The sequence below is a fragment of the Haliotis rufescens genome, unplaced genomic scaffold (assembly GCF_023055435.1).
Source record: "Haliotis rufescens isolate VD_foot unplaced genomic scaffold, xgHalRufe1.0.p SCAF_1, whole genome shotgun sequence".
Lineage (NCBI taxonomy): Eukaryota > Metazoa > Mollusca > Gastropoda > Lepetellida > Haliotidae > Haliotis > Haliotis rufescens.
This window is the reverse complement of record NW_025963779.1, coordinates 39,335,088-39,359,351: the sequence shown is the minus strand read 5'-3', so window position 1 is coordinate 39,359,351 and position 24,264 is coordinate 39,335,088. Positions and strand designations below refer to the sequence as shown.

General features: G+C 39.7%; 1 protein-coding gene across 1 annotated transcript in view; it reads right to left on the bottom strand.

Annotated features, from left to right (window-relative positions):
• Positions 1 to 24,264, bottom strand: part of LOC124135758 (voltage-gated hydrogen channel 1-like) — a 97,127-nt gene that overhangs the window by 49,516 nt on the left and 23,347 nt on the right. The window contains exons 2-5 of the mRNA XM_046501292.2: positions 16,101 to 17,154; positions 7,085 to 7,209; positions 2,126 to 2,451; positions 1,848 to 1,901 (exon numbers count right to left, since the gene is read on the bottom strand). Coding sequence (XP_046357248.1) covers positions 1,848 to 1,901; positions 2,126 to 2,451; positions 7,085 to 7,209; positions 16,101 to 16,255 — 660 coding nt within the window. The 5' untranslated portion in view covers positions 16,256 to 17,154. The remainder of the gene's footprint in view (positions 1 to 1,847; positions 1,902 to 2,125; positions 2,452 to 7,084; positions 7,210 to 16,100; positions 17,155 to 24,264) is intronic.

The window sequence follows — 24,264 nt, the reverse complement described above, 5'->3', positions numbered from 1 at the left end:
GTAAACAGTGGCTTGTCTCTATGGTAGAAACAGTTCTTAAAGATCATTTTATACAACAATGGAGGGATGATATAGATAAAAGTTCAAAAGGTAATTACTATAAATTGTTCAAAGATTTACCGTCGTTTGAAAAATACCTCCTGTTACCTGATTATTTCTCTCGACCTATTATGTCATTTCGGACATCGAATCATTATTTACCTGTAGAGACAGGCCGCTGGAAAAATATACCCAGAATCAATAGAAATTGTAACCTATGTAGCTCACCGGCGATAGCCGACGAGTTTCATTATTTATTTAAATGCTCCTTTTTTGATACCATGAGATCACATTATATTCCAATTTATCTTTGTAAATGGCCGAATCTTGCAAAGCTCAAGGTTTTGTTTACCTCAAATAATTGCTTAATCGTGAATAATATCTCCAGATTTATAAGAATTATTAATAATGCTGTCAGAAGATAAGAACAACACTACAAACTACAACTTACCAAGTGATCACTACAATTAATTGTTTATCTTATAACTTTATTTGTATTGTTCCTGTACCACCTATGGTGGTTTGTTGGAATAAAACATTGATTGATTGATTGATTCATCAGGTGAATGAATGCCTGACTGACTGAGGTTGGGGATTTAACGTGCGCTTTCCGACTAACAGCGTATGTCGCACACGGGCCGGCCAGGCTATTTAGTGTATTAGCCGAAAGGGGCGTAAATAATTTGCAATCCGATTTGGGGCTTTTAGGGATTGCTTATATAGGAATTTTGAAATTTGGAGATTTGAAATGTATGCCAGGGGGTGGAGAGCCTAAGCGAGGTGTGGTTTGAGTTTGAGGTTTGAAGTGTTGGCTGGGGGGTTAAGAACCGTTGCTAGTGTCATTTGATTGTTGCAAATTAGTGTGGATTGGAGTGTTGTTCTGTGTTGCAGGTAACGTGTGCAATATAGTATTACGTGTTCGGGCATTTCTTTTAAGTTGCAGTGGGGGCACTTACGTTTTGGTGTTGTTTTTTTTTTAATTTGGTGTAGGTGGGAGTTTAACTTAGTGTGGCCTATTTGTAGTTTAGTTATTACTCTGTCAATTTGTTTTGTTTTTTGGTGGATTTTTTGGGTTTTGAGTGGCTTTTGTAGCAGGTGTTTTAGTTTGCAATCAGATTTCTGATAGTTATTTTGCCACTTTTGGAAGATTTTCTCCTTTGTGATACTTTTAATTTCGTTTTTTTGATATTGGTATTGAACCTATCTGCCTAGTGCTTGGGACTTTGATCTTTGTCGTGGCAAATTGCCTAGCTGGCTTCAATTTGCCCCTTGCTATGTCCATTCTTACACCTTTCAGTGCTAATTACCCCCAAACCCCACCCCCATTTGCCCAGTGTCCATTACTTAGCACTATTACTTAAGTGTTGGATTCCATTGTCTATTGCTAATCACCTTATCAGCGCCAATCATCTGTTAGCTTCCTTTGTTAGCTTGTACCCTTTGTTAGTTTCCACCTTTTGTTATCATATTTATTTTGTTGCCCTAACATGTACATATATATGCTCTCTGCCTCATGGCATTCATTCACCTGATGAAGGAGTAAGCATATACTCCGAAACGTTGTGTTCCTCATAATAAAGAAGTTGACAGCCATATATTCTCTTCCGTATGAAAAACAGATTGTTCGCAAAAACAATTACCACCCCTCCCCTACAACTCAAATGGACGCTAACTAAGGCGGCACAATTCTTAGTTGCACCCCTTAGGCGCGGCAGAAACCTGTTATCATAGTTTCGAATCCCTTACCCTCACCGATCATATTTCTATGTTTGTAAGCACTACATAAGCGTTTTTCTAAGAATACATACCTCAGCTTTATGTTTCAATAAATGTGTTCCTTCTGCTATGATTTTACATATAACCTGAAAGTAGAACCATAGTGTTATTAGATCTGTCTCTGAACATTATAGAGAGTGGTTCATATCTTCGTATAGAACTATACCGCATGAGAAGTCTTATTCCCACGTTAGTGATATTAAGAACATTTAACACCATAATACATTAAACAAGATCATGGCTTCAATAACTGAACACAATCTACATTTTGTTGTAACATGCACCAATATGGGGAGTTATAAGCACCTACCTCCACTACAAATATAGCCAATATTGTCAAGCTAGCGTAATGGAGCGAATGTTCGACAATTTCTTTGTTACTGTGATGATGAGGATGATGAAGAACATGATGGTGAGTATCGTTGCTGCTATTTATATAAACAGGATTGTCTGTTGCATTCGTGTCCGTTATGTGCACGTATTTGTCCTCAGAATGATGGTCGGTTGATCTTGTCATTCTTCGAGAATGTCCGTGATTTTCTGTCTCATTGTAGACGCCCATTTCGTACCAATCAGCCGTGTGATTGGTATGATGAGTTGCATTGACATGAGTCTCAACTTGGCCATTCTCCGGAACTGAAAACATAAGAGATATAATTACTAGAGGCCCGAGCAGATTCATGTCAGATACAATATTTAAATATTGTTTGGGTAGAAAAGGTTAAATGAGACAGAGACTTTAAGCGCCGTTCAGAGAGTCCGCCTATGCCCTGGCTCCGGAGCAGCACACAAGAGTTCGTGCTTGTCGTGAGGTTTGAAACGTGTTGTGTCTGATGTAATACACATGTAATCCGACATCGTGCTTCGGTATTCTTGTTATCAACCTCTAGGTAATTTGCTCCAGACACTGTGATATAAATGTAATAAGGCTAACTCTTAGTTACATGCATTCACTATATCCACTCGACCACTTACCACATCCACGCGTGCACAGTTACACAAACACTCACTCACTTGTCCCCGCAACCCCAATCAAATTTTAATCCCCCAGTGCCACCAGTAAGTCAGCTTTGCCCGACCACCAACCCGAATCCGACCAAAACATCTCTCATTCCGCGACCAAACCGACTAAATTTCCCCAATGCCAATCAACCACATCTCGCTCTTGTTCAATGCAGTCACACCACCTCTTACTCAACGCATACATTAAACCACCTATCACTCACTCCATGCAATGAAACCGCCTCTCACTCACAGCCTCCAATCAAACCACCTCTCACTCGCCGTGTGCCTTCAAACACCTCTCACTCACAGAATGCCACCAAACCACGTCTCACTCGCCCCATGCCCTCAAACCACATCTCAGTCACCGCCTCCAATCAAACCATCTCTCACACCACCGCATGCAATTAAACAACCACTTACCCACCGTCTCCAATCAAAAAACCTCTCACTCGCCCCATGCCAACAAACCACCTCTCACCCACCGCCTCCAATCAAACAACCTCTCACTCGTCCCATGCCATCAAACCTTATCTCTCTCTCCACTTGCCATCAAACCACCTCTCCCTCGACCCATGCCATCAAACCACCTCTCCCTCGACCCATGCCATCAAACTACCTCACACTCACCGCCTCCAATGAAACCGACTCTCACTCACCCCATGCCACCAAACCACCTCAAACTCACATCAAGCCATCACACCACATCTCACTCGCGCCATGCCATCAAACCACCTCTCACTCGTTCCATGATATCAAACCACATCTCACTCAACCGCATGATATGAAACCACCTCTCACTCACTGCATGCCTTCGAACCACCTCTCACTAACAGCATGCCATTAAGCCTCTCACTTGCCCCATGCCATCAGACCACTTCTCACTCGCTCCATGCCATCACACCACATCTCACTCGCGCCATGCCATCAAACCACCTCTCACTCGCCCCATGTCATCAAACCACATCTCACTCAACCACATGATATGAAACCACCTCTCACTCACTGCATGCCTTCAAACCACCTCTCACTAACAGCATGCATTTAAGACTCTCACTCGCCCCATGCCATCAAACCACCTCTCACTCACCGCCTCTAATCAAACCACCTCTTACTCGTCCCATGCCATCAAACCACCTCTCACTCACAGCCTCCAATCAAACCACCTCTCATTCGCCCTGTGCCTTCAAACACCTCTCACTCACAGAATGCCACCAAACCACGTCTCACTCGCCCCATGCCCTCAAACCACATCTCAGTCACCGCCTCCAATCAAACTATCTCTCACACCACCGCATGCAATCAGACAACCACTTACCCACCGTCTCCAATCAAAAAACCTCTCACTCGCCCCATGCCAACAAACCACCTCTCATCCACCCCCTCCAATTAAACAACCTCTCACTCGTCCCATGCCATCAAACCTTATCTCTCTCTCCACTTGCCATCAAACCACCTCTCCCTCGACCCATGCCATCAAACCACCTCTCACTGGACCCATGCCATCAAACTACCTCACACTCACCGCCTCCAATGAAACCGACTCTCACTCTCCCCATGCCATCAAACAACCTATCAATCACCGTCCCCAGTCAAACGAACCTCTCACTCGACCCATGCCATCAAACCTTACCTCTCTCGCCACTTGCCATCAAACCACCTCTCACTCGACCCATGCCATCAAACCACCTCTCACTCGACCCGTGCCATCAAATCACCTATCACTGACCCCATGCCACCAAACCACCTCACACTCACAGCCTCCAATCAAACCACCTCTCATTCGCCCTGTGCCTTCAAACACCTCCCACTCACAGAATGCCACCAAACCACGTCTCACTCGCCCCATGCCCTCAAACCACATCTCAGTCACCGCCTCCAATCAAACCATCTCTCACACCACCGCATGCAATCAAACAACCACTTACCCACCGTCTTCAATCAAAAAACCTCTCACTCGCCCCATGCCAACAAACCACCTCTCACCCACTGCCTCCAATCAAACAACCTCTCATTCGTCCCATGCCATCAAACCACATGTCACTCGACCCATGCCATCAAACCACCTCTCACTCACCCCATGCCACCAAACCACCTCAAACTCATATCATGCCATCACACCACATCTCACTCGCGCCATGCCATCACACCACGTCTCACTAGCGCCATGCCATCAAACCACCTCTCACTCGTTCCATGATATCAAACCACCTCTCACTCGTCCCATGATATCAAACCATCTCTCACTCACCTCCTCCAATCAAACAACCTCTCAATCTCACATCATGCTATCAAACCACCTCACATTCACCCCATACCATCAAACCAACTCTCACTCTCCCCATGCCACCAAACCACCTCAAACTCACATCATGCCATCACACCACATCTCACTCGCGCCATGCCATCAAACCATCTCTCACTCGCCCCATACCACCAAACCAACTCTCACTCTCCCCATGCCACCAAACCACCTCAAACTCACATCATGCCATCACACCACGTCTCACTCGCGCCATGCCATCAAACCATCTCTCACTCGCCCCATGCCATCAAACCACCTCTCACTCACCGCCTCCAATCAAACAACCTCTCACACTCGTCCCATGCCATCAAACCACATGTCACTCGCCCCAGGGCATCAAACCACATCTCCCTCGCCCAATGCCATTAAACCACCTCTCACTCTATTTGTGTCTCGGCGGTATGCAGACTTGCAAAGCATTGAGAGGTGTGCAACTGCCGTCTTTTATCACAAACAACTCTTCTATCTAAAGTTGTGTTGTGATGCTTCAGTCGAAGTTCAAAGAGATTGACAATGCGACAACAGTTTAATAACAAAGTGTATGGTAACAAGTATTCCAGAAATACATCTACTTTATATACAAGATGTGTGCGGCTTGTAAGAATCAAAAAGAACTTTATTTTGATTAGTATTTTACGTAATCTGTTACCATGACAACGATGCAACAGTAGCCGACGTCAAGACTTCTTATTCTGTTTGATATAATTCTCCAGCTTGCTGAAAGCGATATCCTCCTATCAGAGAGCAGGGGCAAAAATCCTTGGGGGGTTAGTTTTGGTAGCGTCTTAAGTCTTCTTTCGCTTTTGATTCTAATAACAAGCCAATCAAACTCGTCGTATTTCCGGCCTCAGCCAATTAGATTGCTCGTAGCTAAAAGCGACTTCAGAAATAAACGGCGCTGCGACCTTGGCTACAAAGAGTAGTTTAAGAGCAGACGACGAAAAATAAAGGTTTGGATAAGTTAGGAAATTTTGTGTAAATATGTGGGCATTCCCATGAATATGGTTTTACGAAGCCTTTTCCAGCAATATCACGGCGGGGGACCCCAGAAATGGGCTTCACACACTGTTTCGAATATTTCATTAAGAGAAAAAACAACCTCCTGAAAGAATCATTTCAATTGTAACAGTATATGTTAGATGTATACGTGTGTCCATCTCATTTTCTCAAATGTATTGCAATAAGCATCAAACACATGTCAAACGTCCACGCATTATCGGTTAAATGAGGGCGAAATCAAAGCAACGAGCGAAACTAGGAAGTTCTTAAACAATAATTTTGATATATTTGTTCAGGAACAAAGGTTTTCTTAATTATAATACGATATTTGTCCCCATTCTGGTGACAAATAACGCATTATGGAATGGCAGAAAAACGACATTAAACTGATTAAAGAAACGCCCCGATGAAAGGCTAAAATATAAAATGATAGTGGTTAACAATTTATTAAATTAAAATCAAAGTCTAATATCCATGATATTAACATGCTTATTATATAAATTGTAGTTTTAGTTTCTAGTGTGTTTTTGTTTAACATCTATTTGACAAGAAAATCGTTATTATTCATATGAAGCTTTTGTCATGTGTACTCTTGAAAGTGACAGGTAATGTTTCTGACAGCGCCAGCATGGATAGGCTTAGATTGAGAAGGGATCAAACCAGAGTCCTAGACATTTCTTCATATGGTGACATTCAGTGCCCAGTGTCATGTATCATGAGTAAGAAGTAAGCCAAGGGTGAACTTACTGACGATGATTTCCAGGTCTATGACAATGATTGTGGGAACTTACTGACGATGGTCTCCCGCTTTATTTCAATGATTGGGGGAACATACAGACAGTTATCTTCAGATGTACGTCAATGCTTGGAAGGAACTTTCATTGATAACCAGGTTTATGGCAATGATTGGGGAAACTTACTGACATTGATCTCCAGTTCTATTGCAATGATTGGGGAACTTACTAACGATGATCTCCAGGTCTATAAGCATCTCGAAGACGACGATGAGGCTGTCCAGCACGACAAGAGCGATGATGACGTACTGCACTTTGTTCGTCTTCAGAAACTCGGCCAACTTCTCTCGCCATCTACAATAACATTGATCACAAGAAAGGACCCACCATTGGTCAATAGACCATGGTTAACGTCGTTATAGTGTATAATGATTGTATACGGTTGGTCAATCAATATGAATATTACTCACACCAAAGGAACCTAGTTCATTACATCTGGAATAAACTATTCTGAATATCATTACTGCCCTTCCCTATATTCGACTTGGATGTAGCTGACCATAGTTATTCTGAATACTACCGTGCATATAGTGAAATGTGATACTCAAAAGTGGTTAAGATCTGAAACAACTCGAGGTATTACATGGTGTTATGTGTGTAACGGTTAAGTACATGTATGTGATCACTCCAGTGGCATGGTCATATACAGTACTTATAACACTGTCCAAAATAGCTACATACCTTTCTTTTTAATTAAAGATTTGAAACAATACAAGTATTGTAACGTTGTTACAGGGTACATGTAACCCATAGCAACGACGCACTTGAATATACACGCATATACATTTACTAGTATCATAACATAACTACAAACTACTTTTAAGGGATTTAATTCCGCAATTCGTTTAATTGCCGGGAATTTGTCAGTATTCCGTTACATGTATCACGTTTCAAGAAGATTCTTTTCACAATCTATATCGATTAACATATTGTTATCATGTGGCCCGATTATAGTTTCTCTTCTGTATAAGTGTTACAGCGTTATTTACCCATATCAAATAAAAACAGAAGAAAGTATAAAACACATGGAAATGGCGTTCCATATATTCTTTTCTTAGTAATCACTATATGGATCCAGCATGAAGACTGGTTGTTGATGGATATTTCACATGAGCAATTAAATTGTCCACAGCATATGGTGTACACAGGTCACGGTTGTTCCTGGGATTGTAAGGATAGCACAAGTATCCCATTTCCAAACATGTCACTCTCGACAGTGCTGAAACCATGCTCTGTACATGATTGTATCTGTAGGAAACATTAATACAACTATTACTCAGCCTTAAACCTACTACTGCAGTGTACGTCCGATGCAACTTCAGTGGATATTAATCCATCACGCTGAAGGGATTGAAGGATATAGTGTTTGACAGGGCATTGATTCCCTGGTCATCACAGATTCCTGATGTTGAGACGCAGCTTACACCCCTCCTTCATAATTTCACATCTTGTCAGAGAGAATCACCAGCAACCGACTTCCATCAGTATCAGAGGCGATGTAAAAGACATCTAGTATCATCTTGTAGAAGGGCGTCTGACCAAGAGTAGAATCACCAGCAACCGACTCCCATCAGTATCAGAGGCGATGTAAAGGACATCTAGTATCATCTTGTAGATGGGTGTCTGACCAAGAGTAGAATCACCAGCAACCGACTCCCATCAGTATCAGAGGCGATGTAAAGGACACCTTGTATCATCTTGTAGAAGGGTGTCTGACAAGGAGTAGAATCACCAGCAACCGACTCCCATCAGTATCAGAGGCGATGTAAAGGACATCTAGTATCATCTTGTAGAAGGGTGACTGACCAAGAGTAGAATCACAAGCAACCGACTCCCATCAGTATCAGAGACGATGTAAAGGACATCTAGTATCATCTTGTAGAAGGGTGTCTGACCAAGAGTAGAATCACCAGCAACCGACTCCCATCAGTATCAGAGGCGATGTAAAGGACATCTAGTATCATCTTGTAGAAGGGTGACTGACCAAGAGTAGAATCACCAGCAACCGACTCCCACCAGTATCAGAGGCGATGTTAAGGACATCTAGTATCATCTTGTAGAAGGGTGTCTGACCAAGAATAGAATCACCAGCAACCGACTCCCATCAGTATCAGAGGCGATGTTAAGGACATCTAGTATCATCTTGTAGAAGGGTGTCTGACCAAGAATAGAATCACCAGCAACCGACTCCCATCAGTATCAGAGGCGATGTTAAGGACATCTAGTATCATCTTGTAGAAGGGTGTCTGACCAAGAGTAGAATCACCAGCAACCGACTCCCATCAGTATCAGAGGCGATGTAAAGGACATCTAGTATCATCTTGTAGAAGGGTGACTGACCAAGAGTAGAATCACCAGCAACCGACTCCCATTAGTATCAGAGGCGATGTTAAGGACATCTAGTATCATCTTGTAGAAGGGTGTCTGACCAAGAGTAGAATCACCAGCAACCGACTCCCATCAGTATCAGAGGCAATGAAAAGAACATCTAGTATCATCTTGTAGAAGGGTGTCTGACCAAGAGTAGAATCACAAGCAACCGACTCCCACCAGTATCAGAGGCGATGTAAAGGACATCTAGTATCATCTTGTAGAAGGGTGTCTGACCAAGAGTAGAATCACCAGCAACCGACTCCCACCAGTATCAGAGGCGATGTTAAGGACATCTAGTATCATCTTGTAGAAGGGTGTCTGACCAAGAGTAGAATCACCAGCAACCGACTCCCACCAGTATCAGAGGCGATGTTAAGGACATCTAGTATCATCTTGTAGAAGGGTGTCTGACCAAGAGTAGTGGTCGAGACCAGTTTCTTTCCGAATGCCTATAACCCAAAACAAACTCATAAACTTACATAACATACAATTGACAGTGGTCTCCCGTCCTAGAGCGTCCTTCAATCCCACAGAGAGTTTCCCCCTCTTCTACAAAGAATGTCCTTCCATCCTGATAATTCCGTTCAAACTGTAGGATAATGTTATTTGATTAAAGTATAGTTAATCCTCAGCAAGGGCGCTTTTTATCACTGAAGACAATCGGGGTTGATAAGGGCAATGTCAAAGGATGTGACCATTGTGCTCTTACTTTTCTGCCCCATGAAACGTGCAACAGAACCTTGTAAATATTGACAGATTAAATATGCCCAAGTACGAAGCATTGCAATGATGACTTCATGCGGTCGTTCACTAGATACGGGACAACGCCTCTTTTGTATGCACATGATAGTAAAAACATACACCACAAGTCCAGGTGTAGAAGATGTTGCATTTACTTGTGATGGAGTTCAGAAATGACTTAACAGTCGGTAATCCGTTATAATCTGATAGACTCTGATCGAACTTCTTCAAACGTGATTTCACAAACTCTAGACTATTTATAGTTCACATGTACCAATAATATTCGTACACGTCGGAGTGCGGTTAACAAACGGTAGACTGTTTACAGTCGATATGTGACAAGAGTATAGAACACAGATGAATTACACTATTTATCAGGGCAGGATGAATAGCATGAGAATAACACAGAACTCAAATGAATAACACTATTTATCAGGGCAGAATGAAAACCATTAGAATAACGCAGAACACAAATGAATTACACCACCTATCAGGGCAGAATGAAAACCATGAGAATAACGCAGAACACAAATGAATTACACCATCTATCAGGGGAGAATGAAAACCATGAGCATAACACAGAACACAAATGAATTAAACCATCTATCAGGGGAGAATGAAAACCATGAGCATAACACAGAACACAAATGAATTAAACCATCTATCAGGGGAGAATGAAAACCATTAGAATAACAAAAAAAACAAATGAATCACACGATCCATCAGGGGAGATTAAAAACAATGAGAATGAAACAGAACACAAATGAATTACACTATTTATCAAGGGAGAATGACAACCATGTGAATAACAAGAACACAAATGAATAACACTATTTATCAGGGGAGAATGACAACCGTGAGAATAACACAGAACACAAATGACTGACACAATCTATCAGGGCAGAATGAAAACCACGAGAGTAACACAGAACACAAATGAATTACATCATCTATCAGGGGGGATTGAAAACCATGAGTATAGAACACAAATGAATTACACTATTTATCAGGGCAGGATGAATAGCATGAGAATAACGCAGAACACAAATGAATTACACCATCTATCAGGGGAGAATGAAAACCATGAGCATAACACAGAACACAAATGAATTACATCATCTATCAGGGGGGATTGAAAACCATGAGTATAGAACACAAATGAATTACACTATTTATCAGGGCAGGATGAATAGCATGAGAATAACACAGAACTCAAATGAATAACACTATTTATCAGGGCAGAATGAAAACCATTAGAATAACACAGAACATAAATGAATTACACCACCTATCAGGGCAGAATGAAAACCACGAGGATAACGCAAAAACACAAATTAATTTCACCGTCTATCAAAGCAGCTTAAAACCATGAGAATAACACAAAATACAAATGAATCACACGATCGATCAGGGGAGAATGAAAACCATGAGCATAACACAGAACACAAATGAATCATTCAATCTATAAGGGATGAATAAAAACCATGAGAATAATACAGAACACAAATAAATTACACTATCTTTCAGGGCAGAATGAAAACCATGAGAATAACACAGAACACAAATGAATTACACCATCTATCGGAGGAGAATGAAAACCATGAGAATAACACAGAACACAAATGAATTACATCATCTATCAGAGCAGACTGAAAACCTTAAGAATAAAACAGAACACAAATGAATCATTCCATCTATAAGGGCAGAATTACAACCATGAGAATAACACTGAACACAAATGAATTAAACCATCTATAAGGGGAGATTGAAAACCGTGAAAGTAACACAGAACACAAATGAATTACTCCATCTATCAGGGCAGAATAAAGACATTGAGAATAACACAGAACACAAATGAATTACATCATCTGTCAGGGAAGAATGAAAACCATGAGAATAATACAGAACACAAATGGATTACACAATCTACCAGGGCAGATTAAAAACAATGAGAATAACAGAGAACACAAATGAATTCCATCATCTATCAGGGCAGAAGGAAAACCATGCGAATAACACAAAATACAAAGAATTATACTATCTTTCAGGGGAGAATGAAAACCACGAGAATAACGAAAAACACAAATGAATCACACGATCCATCAGGGGAGATTGAAAACTATGAGAATAAAAAAGAACACAAATGAATCACTCCATCTATCAGGGGAGAATGAAAACCATAAGAGTAAAACAGAACACAAATGAATCACTCCATCTTTCGGAGGAGAATGAAACCCATGAGAATAACACAAAACACAAATGAATCACTCCATCTATCAGGGGAGACTGAAAACCATGAGAGTAACGCAGAACACAAATGAATCACTCCATCTATCAGGGCAAAATAATAACCATCAGAATAACCCAGAACACAAATGAATTACACTATCTATAAGGGGGATAATGACAACCATGAGAATGACACAGAACACAAATGAATTACACTATCGATCAGGGGAGATTGAAAACTATGAGAATAAAAAAGAACACAAATGAATCACTCCATCTATCAGGGGAGAATGAAAACCACAAGAGTAAAACAGAACACAAATGAATCACTCCATCTATAAGGGGGATAATGACAACAATGAGAATGACACAGAACACAAATGAATAACACTATCGATCAGGGGAGATTGAAAACTATGAGAATAAAAAAAGAACACAAATGAATCAATCCATCTATCAGGGGAGAATGAAAACCACAAGAGTAAAACAGAACACAAATGAATCACTCAATCTATCAGGGGAGAATGAAAACCATGAGAGTAACGCAGAACACAAATGAATCATTCAATCTATCAGGGATGAATAAAAACCATGAGAATAATACAGAACACAAATAAATTACACTATCTTTCAGGGCAGAATGAAAACCATGAGAATAACACAGAACACAAATGAATTACACCATCTATCGGAGGAGAATGAAAACCATGAGAATAACACAGAACACAAATAAATCATTCAATCTATCAGGGGAGATTAAAAACAATGAAAATAACACAGAATACAAATGAATTACACCATCTATCGGAGGAGAATGAAAACCATGAGAATAACAGAGAACACAAATGAATCATTCAATCTATCAGGGGAGAATGAAAACCATGAGAGTAACGCAGAACACAAATGAATCATTCAATCTATCAGGGATGAATAAAAACAATTAGAATAACAGAGAACACAAACGAGTTACATCATCTTTCAGGGCAGAATGAAAACCATAAGAATAAAACAGAACACAAATGTATCACTTCATCTATAAGGGCAGAATTACAACCATGAGAATAACACAGAACACAAATGAATTAAACCATCTATAAGGGGGGATTGAAAACCATGAGTATAGAACACAAATGAATTACACTATTTATCAGGGCAGGATGAATAGCATGAGAATAACACAGAACTCAAATGAATAACACTATTTATCAGGGCAGAATGAAAACCATTAGAATAACGCAGAACACAAATGAATTACACCACCTATCAGGGCAGAATGAAAACCGTGAAAGTAACACAGAATACAAATGAATTAAGCCATCTATCAGGGCAGAATAAAAACAATGAGAATAACAGAGAACACAAATGAGTTACATCATCTATCAGGGCAGAATAAAACCACCAGAATAACACAGAACACAAATGAATTACACCATCTATCACTGGTAGAATGAAAACCATGAGAATAACACAGAACACAAAGGAATTACTCCATCTATCAGGGCAGATTAAAAACCATGAGAATAAAACAGAACACAAATGAATTACACCATCTATCAGGGGAGAATGAAAACCACGAGAATAACAAACAACACAAATGAATCACACGATCGATCAGGCGAAATTGAAAACAATGAGAATAAAACAGAACACAAATGAATCACTCCATCTATAAGGGCAGAATAAAGACCATGAAAATAAAACAGAACACAAATGAATCACTCCATCTATAAGGGCAGAATAAAAACCATGAGAATAACAGAGAACCCAAATGAATTACACCATCTATCAGGGCAGATTAAAAACAATGAGAATAAAACAGAACACACATGAATTACACTGTCTATCAGGGGAGAATGAAAACCATAAGAATAACACAGAACACAAATGAATTACACCCTCTATCAGGGCAGAAGGAAAACCTTGAGAATAACACAGAACACAAATGAATCACTCCATCTATCAGGGCAAAATAAAAACCATCAGAATAACACAGAACACAAATGAATTACACTATCTATAAGGGGGATAATGACAACCATGAGAATGACACAGAACACAAATGAATTACACTATCTACCAGGGGAGAATGAAAACCATGAGAATAACACAGAACACAAATGAATTTCACTATCTATTAGGGGAGAATGACAACCATGAGAATAACACAGAACACGAATAAATTACACCATCTACCAGGGCAGATTAAAAACAATGAGAATAAAACAGAACACACATGAATTACACTGTCTATCAGGGGAGAATGAAAACCATGAGAATAAAACAGAACACACATGAATTACACCACCTATCAGGGCAGAAGGAAAACCTTGAGAATAACACAGAACACAAATGAATTTCACCGTCTATCAAGGTAGAATGAAAACCATGAGAATAACACAAAACACAAAGAATTATACTATCTTTCAGGGGAGAATGAAAACCATGAGAGTATCGCAGAACCCAAATGAATCACATCTATCAGTGATTGAATCTATCAAAGCAAATTGAATCTATCAAAGCAACACGAAACACAAATCCGAACAGAATAAAATCCTGAAAGTAACACAATTCAAAACATCAAGGTCAGAAGAATAATCAATTTTGATTATCCGCCGAAACAGATTCCATTGAGCCCAAAGGTCAAACCAGTGATACGCATTACATGAATGGATGACTGAAATCAGCGACAACACCAAGTGTTCTCGAAAAGTGTAAGTAGGTCCTGCTCTACCGGTAACACCTGACACTGACACAATTTCCATGAATAACGTTTGTTGTCATGCGACGGCGGCCTGTAAACAATCAAGAATGGACCAGACAATCTAGTGAATGAGTGGGTACGGACCAGGCAATCCATTGACACGATAGATCGTTTACTGATTTTGTTAAAACTAAAAACTTTGAATTACTGCGTACAAATGCAGAAATTCTGCTGCTTACAAGTTAAGAGAAACAGTTAAGTAAATTATTCGTTTTGTAACACAGAGTGTTATGTAGGAGATAGGGACTGTTTTAATGACTTGGCTGCCCGAATACATATTTTGTAATTGAGTCAGAATAGTTTAAAAATACGAGTGACCTTTCGGTGAAACGTGGGACTTCACTCCACAGTAGAAACATCGACTCAGCTCAAGTAATTATTAAACATAAACGCCATAGCTTGTCTACATTATCTGCCGAAACAGATTTCATTGAACGTGAACAAACTAGTGATAAAAAAATGACACAAATGAATGACTCCGACCAACGGAACAGATTGAAACTAGCAACGTAACACAAAACTCAAATGTATCAAGTAACAAGACTCGAATGAAACCTCATCTTCAAACATATTCTCGATAGCAAACCACGTACAAGACAACTGGTCAAGATAACAATCATTTGAAACAAATTGAAAATAACCCCGTTCTCAAACAAACTTTATTTTTCTTTTATTCCATCTTAGTTAAAAAGCAAAGTGTTTTTCCCAAATAAACTTAATTTGCATATTTGTGGTGAAAGGGATATTGAGGCTATTGAACGACTCACCAAACCTGCGACGCAGGTGCTCAAGACTATCTTCCATTCATGCTTTTCGCCTAATAGCATTTAGTGACCTTTATTGTTCGTGCAACAGTCACCTCGCGAAGGCGATGGTTTATGACGAACACATATTCATGTAACTTCGTTGTAACTATCATTTAGTTGTGTTTCACACTAACATGAACAATATTGGGACGATTATACTACACAAATCACCGATGTGTCATTCTTTATTCAACTATTTCTCAAAGAGGCATATGTAATGCATACACAGAGATATTTGTTATGGATAACAATGTGCTTTATGTGAGTGTACTCACGGCATTTGAGGTTCGTGTGGGGTGTCCTCTGCCTCCTCTATTGTATGAAGTGAGATCTTCTCAGAGACATCCGCGTCTGTCATGTCTGAAGAAACGAACCTATGTCGTCTGCTCCGCGGTTTGAAGAGTCTGTCGATCAGAGAAAGGCCACACATTTGCAATTCAACTCAGGCAGGCGGCCACAGAGACAAGAACTCGCCCCGCTCATGGAAATCACAGCAGAAGTGTAACATCGCACGGTAGCTGTCCGCTTCATCGAATACCCCAGTTTCTACTTTTTCACACACCCCATTGCCAGGCCATGAAGCATAAAATGTATCTGGCAGTGAGTCATTGATCTTCGTGTGGTCGACACAACTAGTAATGGAGATTAGTGAGTATTGGCGTCATCCATTAACACATCTGTAATATCCCCATGAAACAAACCTTCAGATGATAAGCTAATGACCCCATGCATCTTCAACTCGCCACGTCTTCCCTCCCAGCATAGAAGATACACCTTATTTTCCGACTATGTCTTTCCCAAAATACACAGTGACATGGTAATTCCATAAAGCTTTATGCACAATTCCACTAGGCGGATGTTCATAAGTCAAAGTTCCTATCATACCTGAAAGTAATTCGTTTATCGTACAGATTTGAATAAAATTCCAGGGAATATCATATTTATGAACATGTCATATCTATCCGTTTTCTCTGGAAAGGACAAGCAGTCACATGTTTGATGCTGCTCGTGCAGGAAGGGAACAGCCTTTTTTCGTTTACACGCTGAGATTCATTACACCAAGAAGATTGTATTCAAATCAAATACATTTCTCATATGCCATTGCGAATTACACAAGCCAAGACAAATGACCTGCTGACTTTGTCTGAAGTCGTGTCACTCGGTCGATGTCAATCCTCCTCCCAACGAGCGTCGTCTATTCTAATACTCTGTTCCTTGCATAACACGTTCGCCTCATCTCCTGTATGTTATCCACAGACTAACAGCACTCTGTTGATTCAGAGTAGCTTGTCTTGTCTCTTCTCACAGCGGATGGCTGGCCTCCTCAAACTAAAACAAGAATAAACATATAAAGTCAATTTTGTATAAAGACTATGCACGTACGTCATTCTCTGATCAAGCAGCTGCATGTAAATATGTGAACGCCACCGCCACGTTTGCTTTACGCAGACATGAGCTTACATCGATTCCAGAGAAGTCATCCATGCCCGAAAGGTACCGTTACCAGTGAAATTGTCCAGATTAGTGTAACCCTTGTTCATCGAATCATTGGTTCGGAACATGACCGTTTGCATGGATATATGATATAGCTACGCCATAAACTACAAAGAACAATGACAAACGAAGCGTGGTTTATTTAACGATATAATAATATTGTTCTCTCATGACCTTATTTCTGGATATGACGACGTTTTTTTCTGTGCTCGCAACTTGATGACGTAATATTTGGACGATGTTATTTTTGAGAGGGAACTTTCTAGGAAGTTGTTCCCCATAGATGTAACTGAGCAACGTAGATAAACGCAATGGCTGAAAGTTCGCATCCAAAACTGGGAGGGATATGACAATCGGTATTGGGAGAATAGGTAAGGATAACCTACGTGAAATGTATGAAAACATGCAGGTAAGACAAATTTTACCCTCTGTTAAAAAATGGACTTACCCGAGGTAGGATTCTATCCAGGGAGTCATCCTTTTTTAAATACGGGTAAATAGTTTTAAAGCTTGTACATTTTATTAAGAACCCTAAAGAGATGGAAAAACTATTGATATCTCAGGGGCGGTCGGGTAGCCTAGTGGATAAAGCGTTCGCTCGTCACGCCGAAGACCAGGGTTCGAATCCCGTAATGGGTACAATGTGTGAAGCCCATTTCTGGTCTCCCCCGCCGTGATATTGCTGGAATATTGATAAAAGCGGCGTAAAACCATACTCACTCACTCACTCACTCACTATTGATATCTCATGTCCCTCATAGTTTATTCTGCAGTGTATTAGTGTACGATAAACAACGACAACGAGCCGTTTGTTTCTTAAATATGCTCCATTCACAGTCCAGTAGGTCTCCGGACTAACGAGGTTTGTTAGAAATGTAATCGAATCGACAGTGGACTCTACATTCGTCACCACTCGCCACTTTCCGTAAACTACAAGATGAATACGACAAACCAATCAGAATGCGCGTATCACTTCAAGTACTTCGGTCAAAGACTCCTTCGGGTATATTTTTATTTTATTTTATTGATGTCTTGCACCTAAAAATATACCCAAGATACACTTAAACGTTTTCAATCAAACTTTATAATACCATAAGTCCTGATGTGTTTTTAATAGCATCTGGAGTATATATGATATATCTGGGAAATATACGTGAATCATTACTCAACGATTTGAAAATTCTTTTAGCTATGCCCGTTTGCGCTTAGACGGAATCCAGTCGTAAAATTGGCTACCCGACGATCAAGAGTTGCTGATCAGAGGATATTTCTTATGATTATGAGAAGGGTTTTGTCACTTTTATTCACTTCATACCTTCACTTCATACCTTCACTTCATACCTCCACTTCATACCCTAACTTCATGCCTTCAATTCATACCTTCACTTCATACCTTCACTTCATTCCTTCACTTCATACCTTCACTTCTTTCCTTCACTCATACCTTTACTTCATTCCTTCACTTCATACCTTCACTTCATTCCTTCACCTCAAGCCTTCAATTCATACCTTCACTACATTCCTTCACTTCATGCCTTCAATTCATACCTTCACTACATTCCTTCACTTCATACCTTCACTTCATTCCTTCACTTCATACCTTCACTTCATACCTTCACTTCATTCCTTCACTTCATCCCTCACTTCATACCTTCACTTCATTCCTTCACTTCATTCCTTCACTTCATTCCTTCACTTCATACCTTCACTTCATTCTTCACTTCATTCCTTCACTCCTTTCCTTCACTTCATACCTTCACTTCATATCTTCACTTCATTCTTCACTTCATTCCTTAACTTCATTCCTTCACTTCATGCCTTCACTTCATTCTTCACTTCATACCTTCACTTCATATCTTCACTTACTTCCTTCACTTCATCCCTTCACTTCATTCCTTCACTTCATGCCTTCACTTCATTCCTTCACTTCATTCCTTCACTTCATTCTTCACTTCATTCCTTCGCTTCTTTCCTTCACTTCATACCTTCACTTCATGCTTCACTTCATACCTTCACTTCATTCTTCACTTCATACCTTCACTTCATAGTTTCACTTCATTCTTCACTTCATTCCTGAACCTCATTCCTTCACTTCATGCCTTCACTTCATTCCTTCACTTCATACCTTTACTTCATACATTCACTTCATCCCTTCACTTCATTCCTTCACTCATACCTTAACTTAATTCCTTCACTTCATCCCTTCACTTCATTCCTTCACTTCATGCCTTCACTTCATTCCTTCACTTCTTTCCTTCACTTCATTCCTTCACTTCATTCCTTCACTTTATGCCTTCACTTCATGCCTTCACTTCATTCTTTCACTTCATACCTTCACTTCTTTGCTTCACTTGATACCTTCACTACATTCCTTCACTTCATTCCCTCACTTCATACCTTCACTTCATACCTTCACTTCTTTCCTTCACTCATACCTTAACTTCATTCCTTCACTTCATACCTTCCCTTCATTCCTTCACTTCATGCCTTCACTTCATGCCTTCACTTCATTCCTTCACTTCATACCTTCACTTCTTTGCTTCACTTCATACCTTCACTACATTCCTTCACTTCATTCCCTCACTTCATACCTTCACTTCATACCTTCACTTCATTCCTCCACTTCATACCTTCACTTCTTTGCTTCACTTCATACCTTCACTACATTCCTTCACTTCATTCCTTCACTTCATGCCTTCACTTCATGCCTTCATTTCTTTCCTTCACTTCATACATTCACTTCATACCTTCACTTCATTCCTTCACTTCATACATTCACTTCAAACATTCACTTCATACCTTCACTTCATTCCTTCACTTCATACATTCACTTCATACATTCACTTCATACCTTCACTTCATTCCTTCACTTCATACCTCCACTTCATTTCTTCACTTCATTCCTTCATACGTCATACCTCTAGATAATTGTGACATTATGTCATGTTTGTTTATCAATTAGAATGTGACCTTGATTTGGCTGCTTTCGTTCTTCTAGTTCCGTTGGGTATTCTAGGCATTCTAGATATGTCAGGTATTATTGGAAGCTCAGAACTAAAGGAATTACAAATCCGTCGGCTCTAGATATAACTCTATGTTCTGGGGTAGATGTGTGTCTTACATGGTAATCTATGGGAACAAAAGAACGTCAGTGAAACCACGTTTACCAAATGTAAGTGCGTTACGAAAATATATATTGTATAGTCCCATCATTGTATTTACCCATTTGTTCTGTCATGGCACCACTACCAGCAATGATACTGATAATGATGCTGCCTGGTAAAGACTTGTTTTAATCAGACAATGTTGATTTTTTAAACATATACGAGTACCAGTATGTGAAGAGACATAAATTATAATTTATTAACTGCATTTTTACCCAATAATACTTAGAAATCCATATTTGGTTAAATTTGCACTGAAGTCGTATTTATCTATCTATATGGTTTAGTGGATAGAGCGTTTGCTTGTAGTGAAAAAGGTTAGTGGTTCGATCCCTTGGCTGCGTCATACCAAAAGACGTTAACAGATGTTGTACTTGTTGTTACTCTGCCTGCCGATCGGCATGAAGGGGGCAAAATAAGGACTGGCCTGATCGGAATCAGTATAATGTGTCTGAGTGGGGTATTCATGTTGAACTGCGTCATGGTATCTCAGTGAATTAGCACTGCAAAATCAGCTTAAGTCCGAACTAGTACAAGCAGCCATACACACACGTGTATGAACGTCCCTTTATGAGTGAAATACATTAAAACAACATTTCTCTTAGCCTCACCGCATCTACCTAAACGAAATACTTAAAATTGGTTCCCAGTTATATATACACAAGTTCCTGTGACACCAATATTTTAGTGTATTTTTCAAACAAGTAAAGTTTGGTTTTCAATATTGTAGTACATGTATGGAAAAACCCAACTGCAACAGAAAAGCATGCATTCCATGCAAAAATTGACTTTTATGCAAGCCCTATGCATTTCACTACCAAATAATGGGTATAAAAACATGTGCGTTAACGGGATTCCATATGCATTTTCTATTCGGGGGTGGCAGCGTTATGGTAATGGGTGGGATTACAGCAAGACAGAGGACCCGTTTGATAGTAGTAGAGGGAAATCTCAATGGTCAGCGCTACCGCGACGACATCATCGGCCCTGATGTTCTACCGTTTTTGCGTCGTCATGGCCCAGGTATTACCTTTCAACATGACAACGCCCGGCCTCATATTGCTCGACTTGTTTAGGATTCACTTCAACAAAACAACGTGAATGTCATCCCCTGGCCGGCTCGCTCCCCTGATCTCTCACCAATCGAGCACATGTGGGATGAGATGGATCGGCGCCTTCGACGTCAACCACGTGTTCCACAGACACTCCAGGATTTCGAAACATGCTCCAGCAGATATGGACAGATATCCCACAGGACTTTGTGCGACGCCTGGTCTATTCCATGAGACGAAGATGCGTTATTTGCATCGCAACCAGAGGTGGACACACACGCTATTGATTTGTAAATTGACATTTTGGCATGTTCATGTTTTTTTTTTATGAAATCACGCATTTTCTGAAGTCAGTATGGCAAATTAAATCATTTGAACACTTACAGGAGTCGTTTATCTGTTGCAAACCGAAATTGTTTCAGATTTGGTAAAAAACATAACTTTGCATTAAATCTTATTCAATGTCACAGGAACTTTTGTTGTTCAGTATATGTTTCTATCATGCCTACCAACCATTGTGTCAAAGTAGACACAATTTAAGGATATCAGCTTCTTTATTTACAATAGATAAAGACGTTGTTATCCATACATTGTGTTCACTTTGTCATTCGTCAAGATACATTGAAGATACGCAGCCTAGTGGTTGGAGCGTCCCCCACAGGGGTGCAATTTTGGGTACCCCTCGCTGTGATATTGCTGATATGAGTGGCATACATTGTAGACACACAAAACACTCGCTCACTCCTTTAAACAAATGCAGTATTCCTGACATTAAGGCATGCACACAACGGTGTATCGTACAGGTGCATTCGCGTGTCATGTATCGTTCATGATAAGTAGGACCGGCATTAACGTCACACAGACAATAGCCATGACTCTACTAAATACATCGCACGCATAAGAGATATATACCCATGATCTATTCCGGTATAGTATGTTTATCCCGATACCTCTTGTAATATATTAATATATAAAATATCGATGAGTATCAATTGGAAACTCAGGACTACAGCAATTCGATGTATTAGTGTGACAATAATTACGACTCATATTAGGGTTATACGTCTATCTTAACACAGTGACGCCGTGCATATCGAACTAACACTATCAACACGCTTGCATTTGGTTACCTGCCACAAGAGGCACTGTATGCCCGTGCAGTAGTTTTCGTGATGAGAAATAAGCTGCGGTTATTTCTTACGTATGAAATATACAATATTTATCTGAGAAATAACATCCTTTGTCTTTAGTTATAGAAAAGGACTTTGCAATCCAACTTGGACACACAGAATGAAGAAGAAGAATATCTTGATAACCTTTTCTGTTGTGGAGATCTATAAACAAAAGAGGGAGAATGGCATAAAATGTATCTTGCCACAGATGAAATCAAATTAAACAATTATGGACATAAAAAAACAAGACATCACACTTATAGCACGACTGTTATTGTAAGACACAGAACAGGATATCACAGTTGTAGCACGAGTGTTATTGTCAGACACTAAACAAAATAGTATAATGATAGCACGACGGTTATTGTAAGACACTGAACAAGATATCATAGTTATAGCACGAGTGTTATTGTCAGACACTGAACAAGATATCACAGTTATAGCACGAGTGTTATTGTCAGACACTAAACAAAATAGTATAATGATAGCACGACGGTTATTGTAAGACACTGAACAATATATCATAGTTATAGCACGAGTGTTATTGTAAGACACTGAACAAGATATCATAGTTATAGCACGACTGTTATTGTCAGACACTGAACAAGAGAGTATAATGATAGCACGACGGTTATTGTAAGACACAGAACAAGATATCATAGTTATAGCACGAGTGTTATTGTCAGACATTGAACAAGATATAACAGCCATAGCACGACTCGTATTGTAAGACACTGAACAAGATATCATAGTTATAGCACGAGTGTTATTGTCAGACACTGAACAAGATATTATAGTTACAGCACGACTGTTATTGTCAAACACTGAACAAGATATCATAGTTATAGCACGACTGTTATTGTAAGACACTTAACAAGATATTATAGTTATGGCACGACTGTTATTGTAAGACACTGAACAAGATATTACAGTTATAGCACGACTGTTATTGTAAGACGCATAACAAGATAGTATAATGATAGCACGACGATTATTGTAAGACACTGAACAAGATAGTATAATGACAGCACGACTGTTATTGTAAGACACTGAACAAAATATTATAGTTACAGCACGACTGGTATTGTAAGACACTGAACAAGATATTATAGTTATAGCACGACTGGTATTGTAAGACACTGAACAAGATATTATAGTTATAGCACGACTGGTATTGTAAGACACTGAACAAGATATCATAGTTATAGCACGACTGTTATTGTAAGACACTGAACAAGATATTATAGTTATAGCACGACTGTTATTGTAAGACACTGAACAAGATATTACAGTTATAGCACGACTGGTATTGTAAGACACAGAACAAGATAGTATAATTATAGCACGACGGTTATTGTAAGACACTGAACAAGATATTATAGTTATAGCACGAGTGTTATTGTCAGACACTGAACAAAATATCATAGTTATAGCACGAGTGTTATTGTAAGACACTGAACAAGATATCATAGTTATAGCACGACGGTTATTGTAAGACACTGAACAAGATAGTATAATGATAGCACGACGGTTATTGTAAGACACTGAACAAGATAT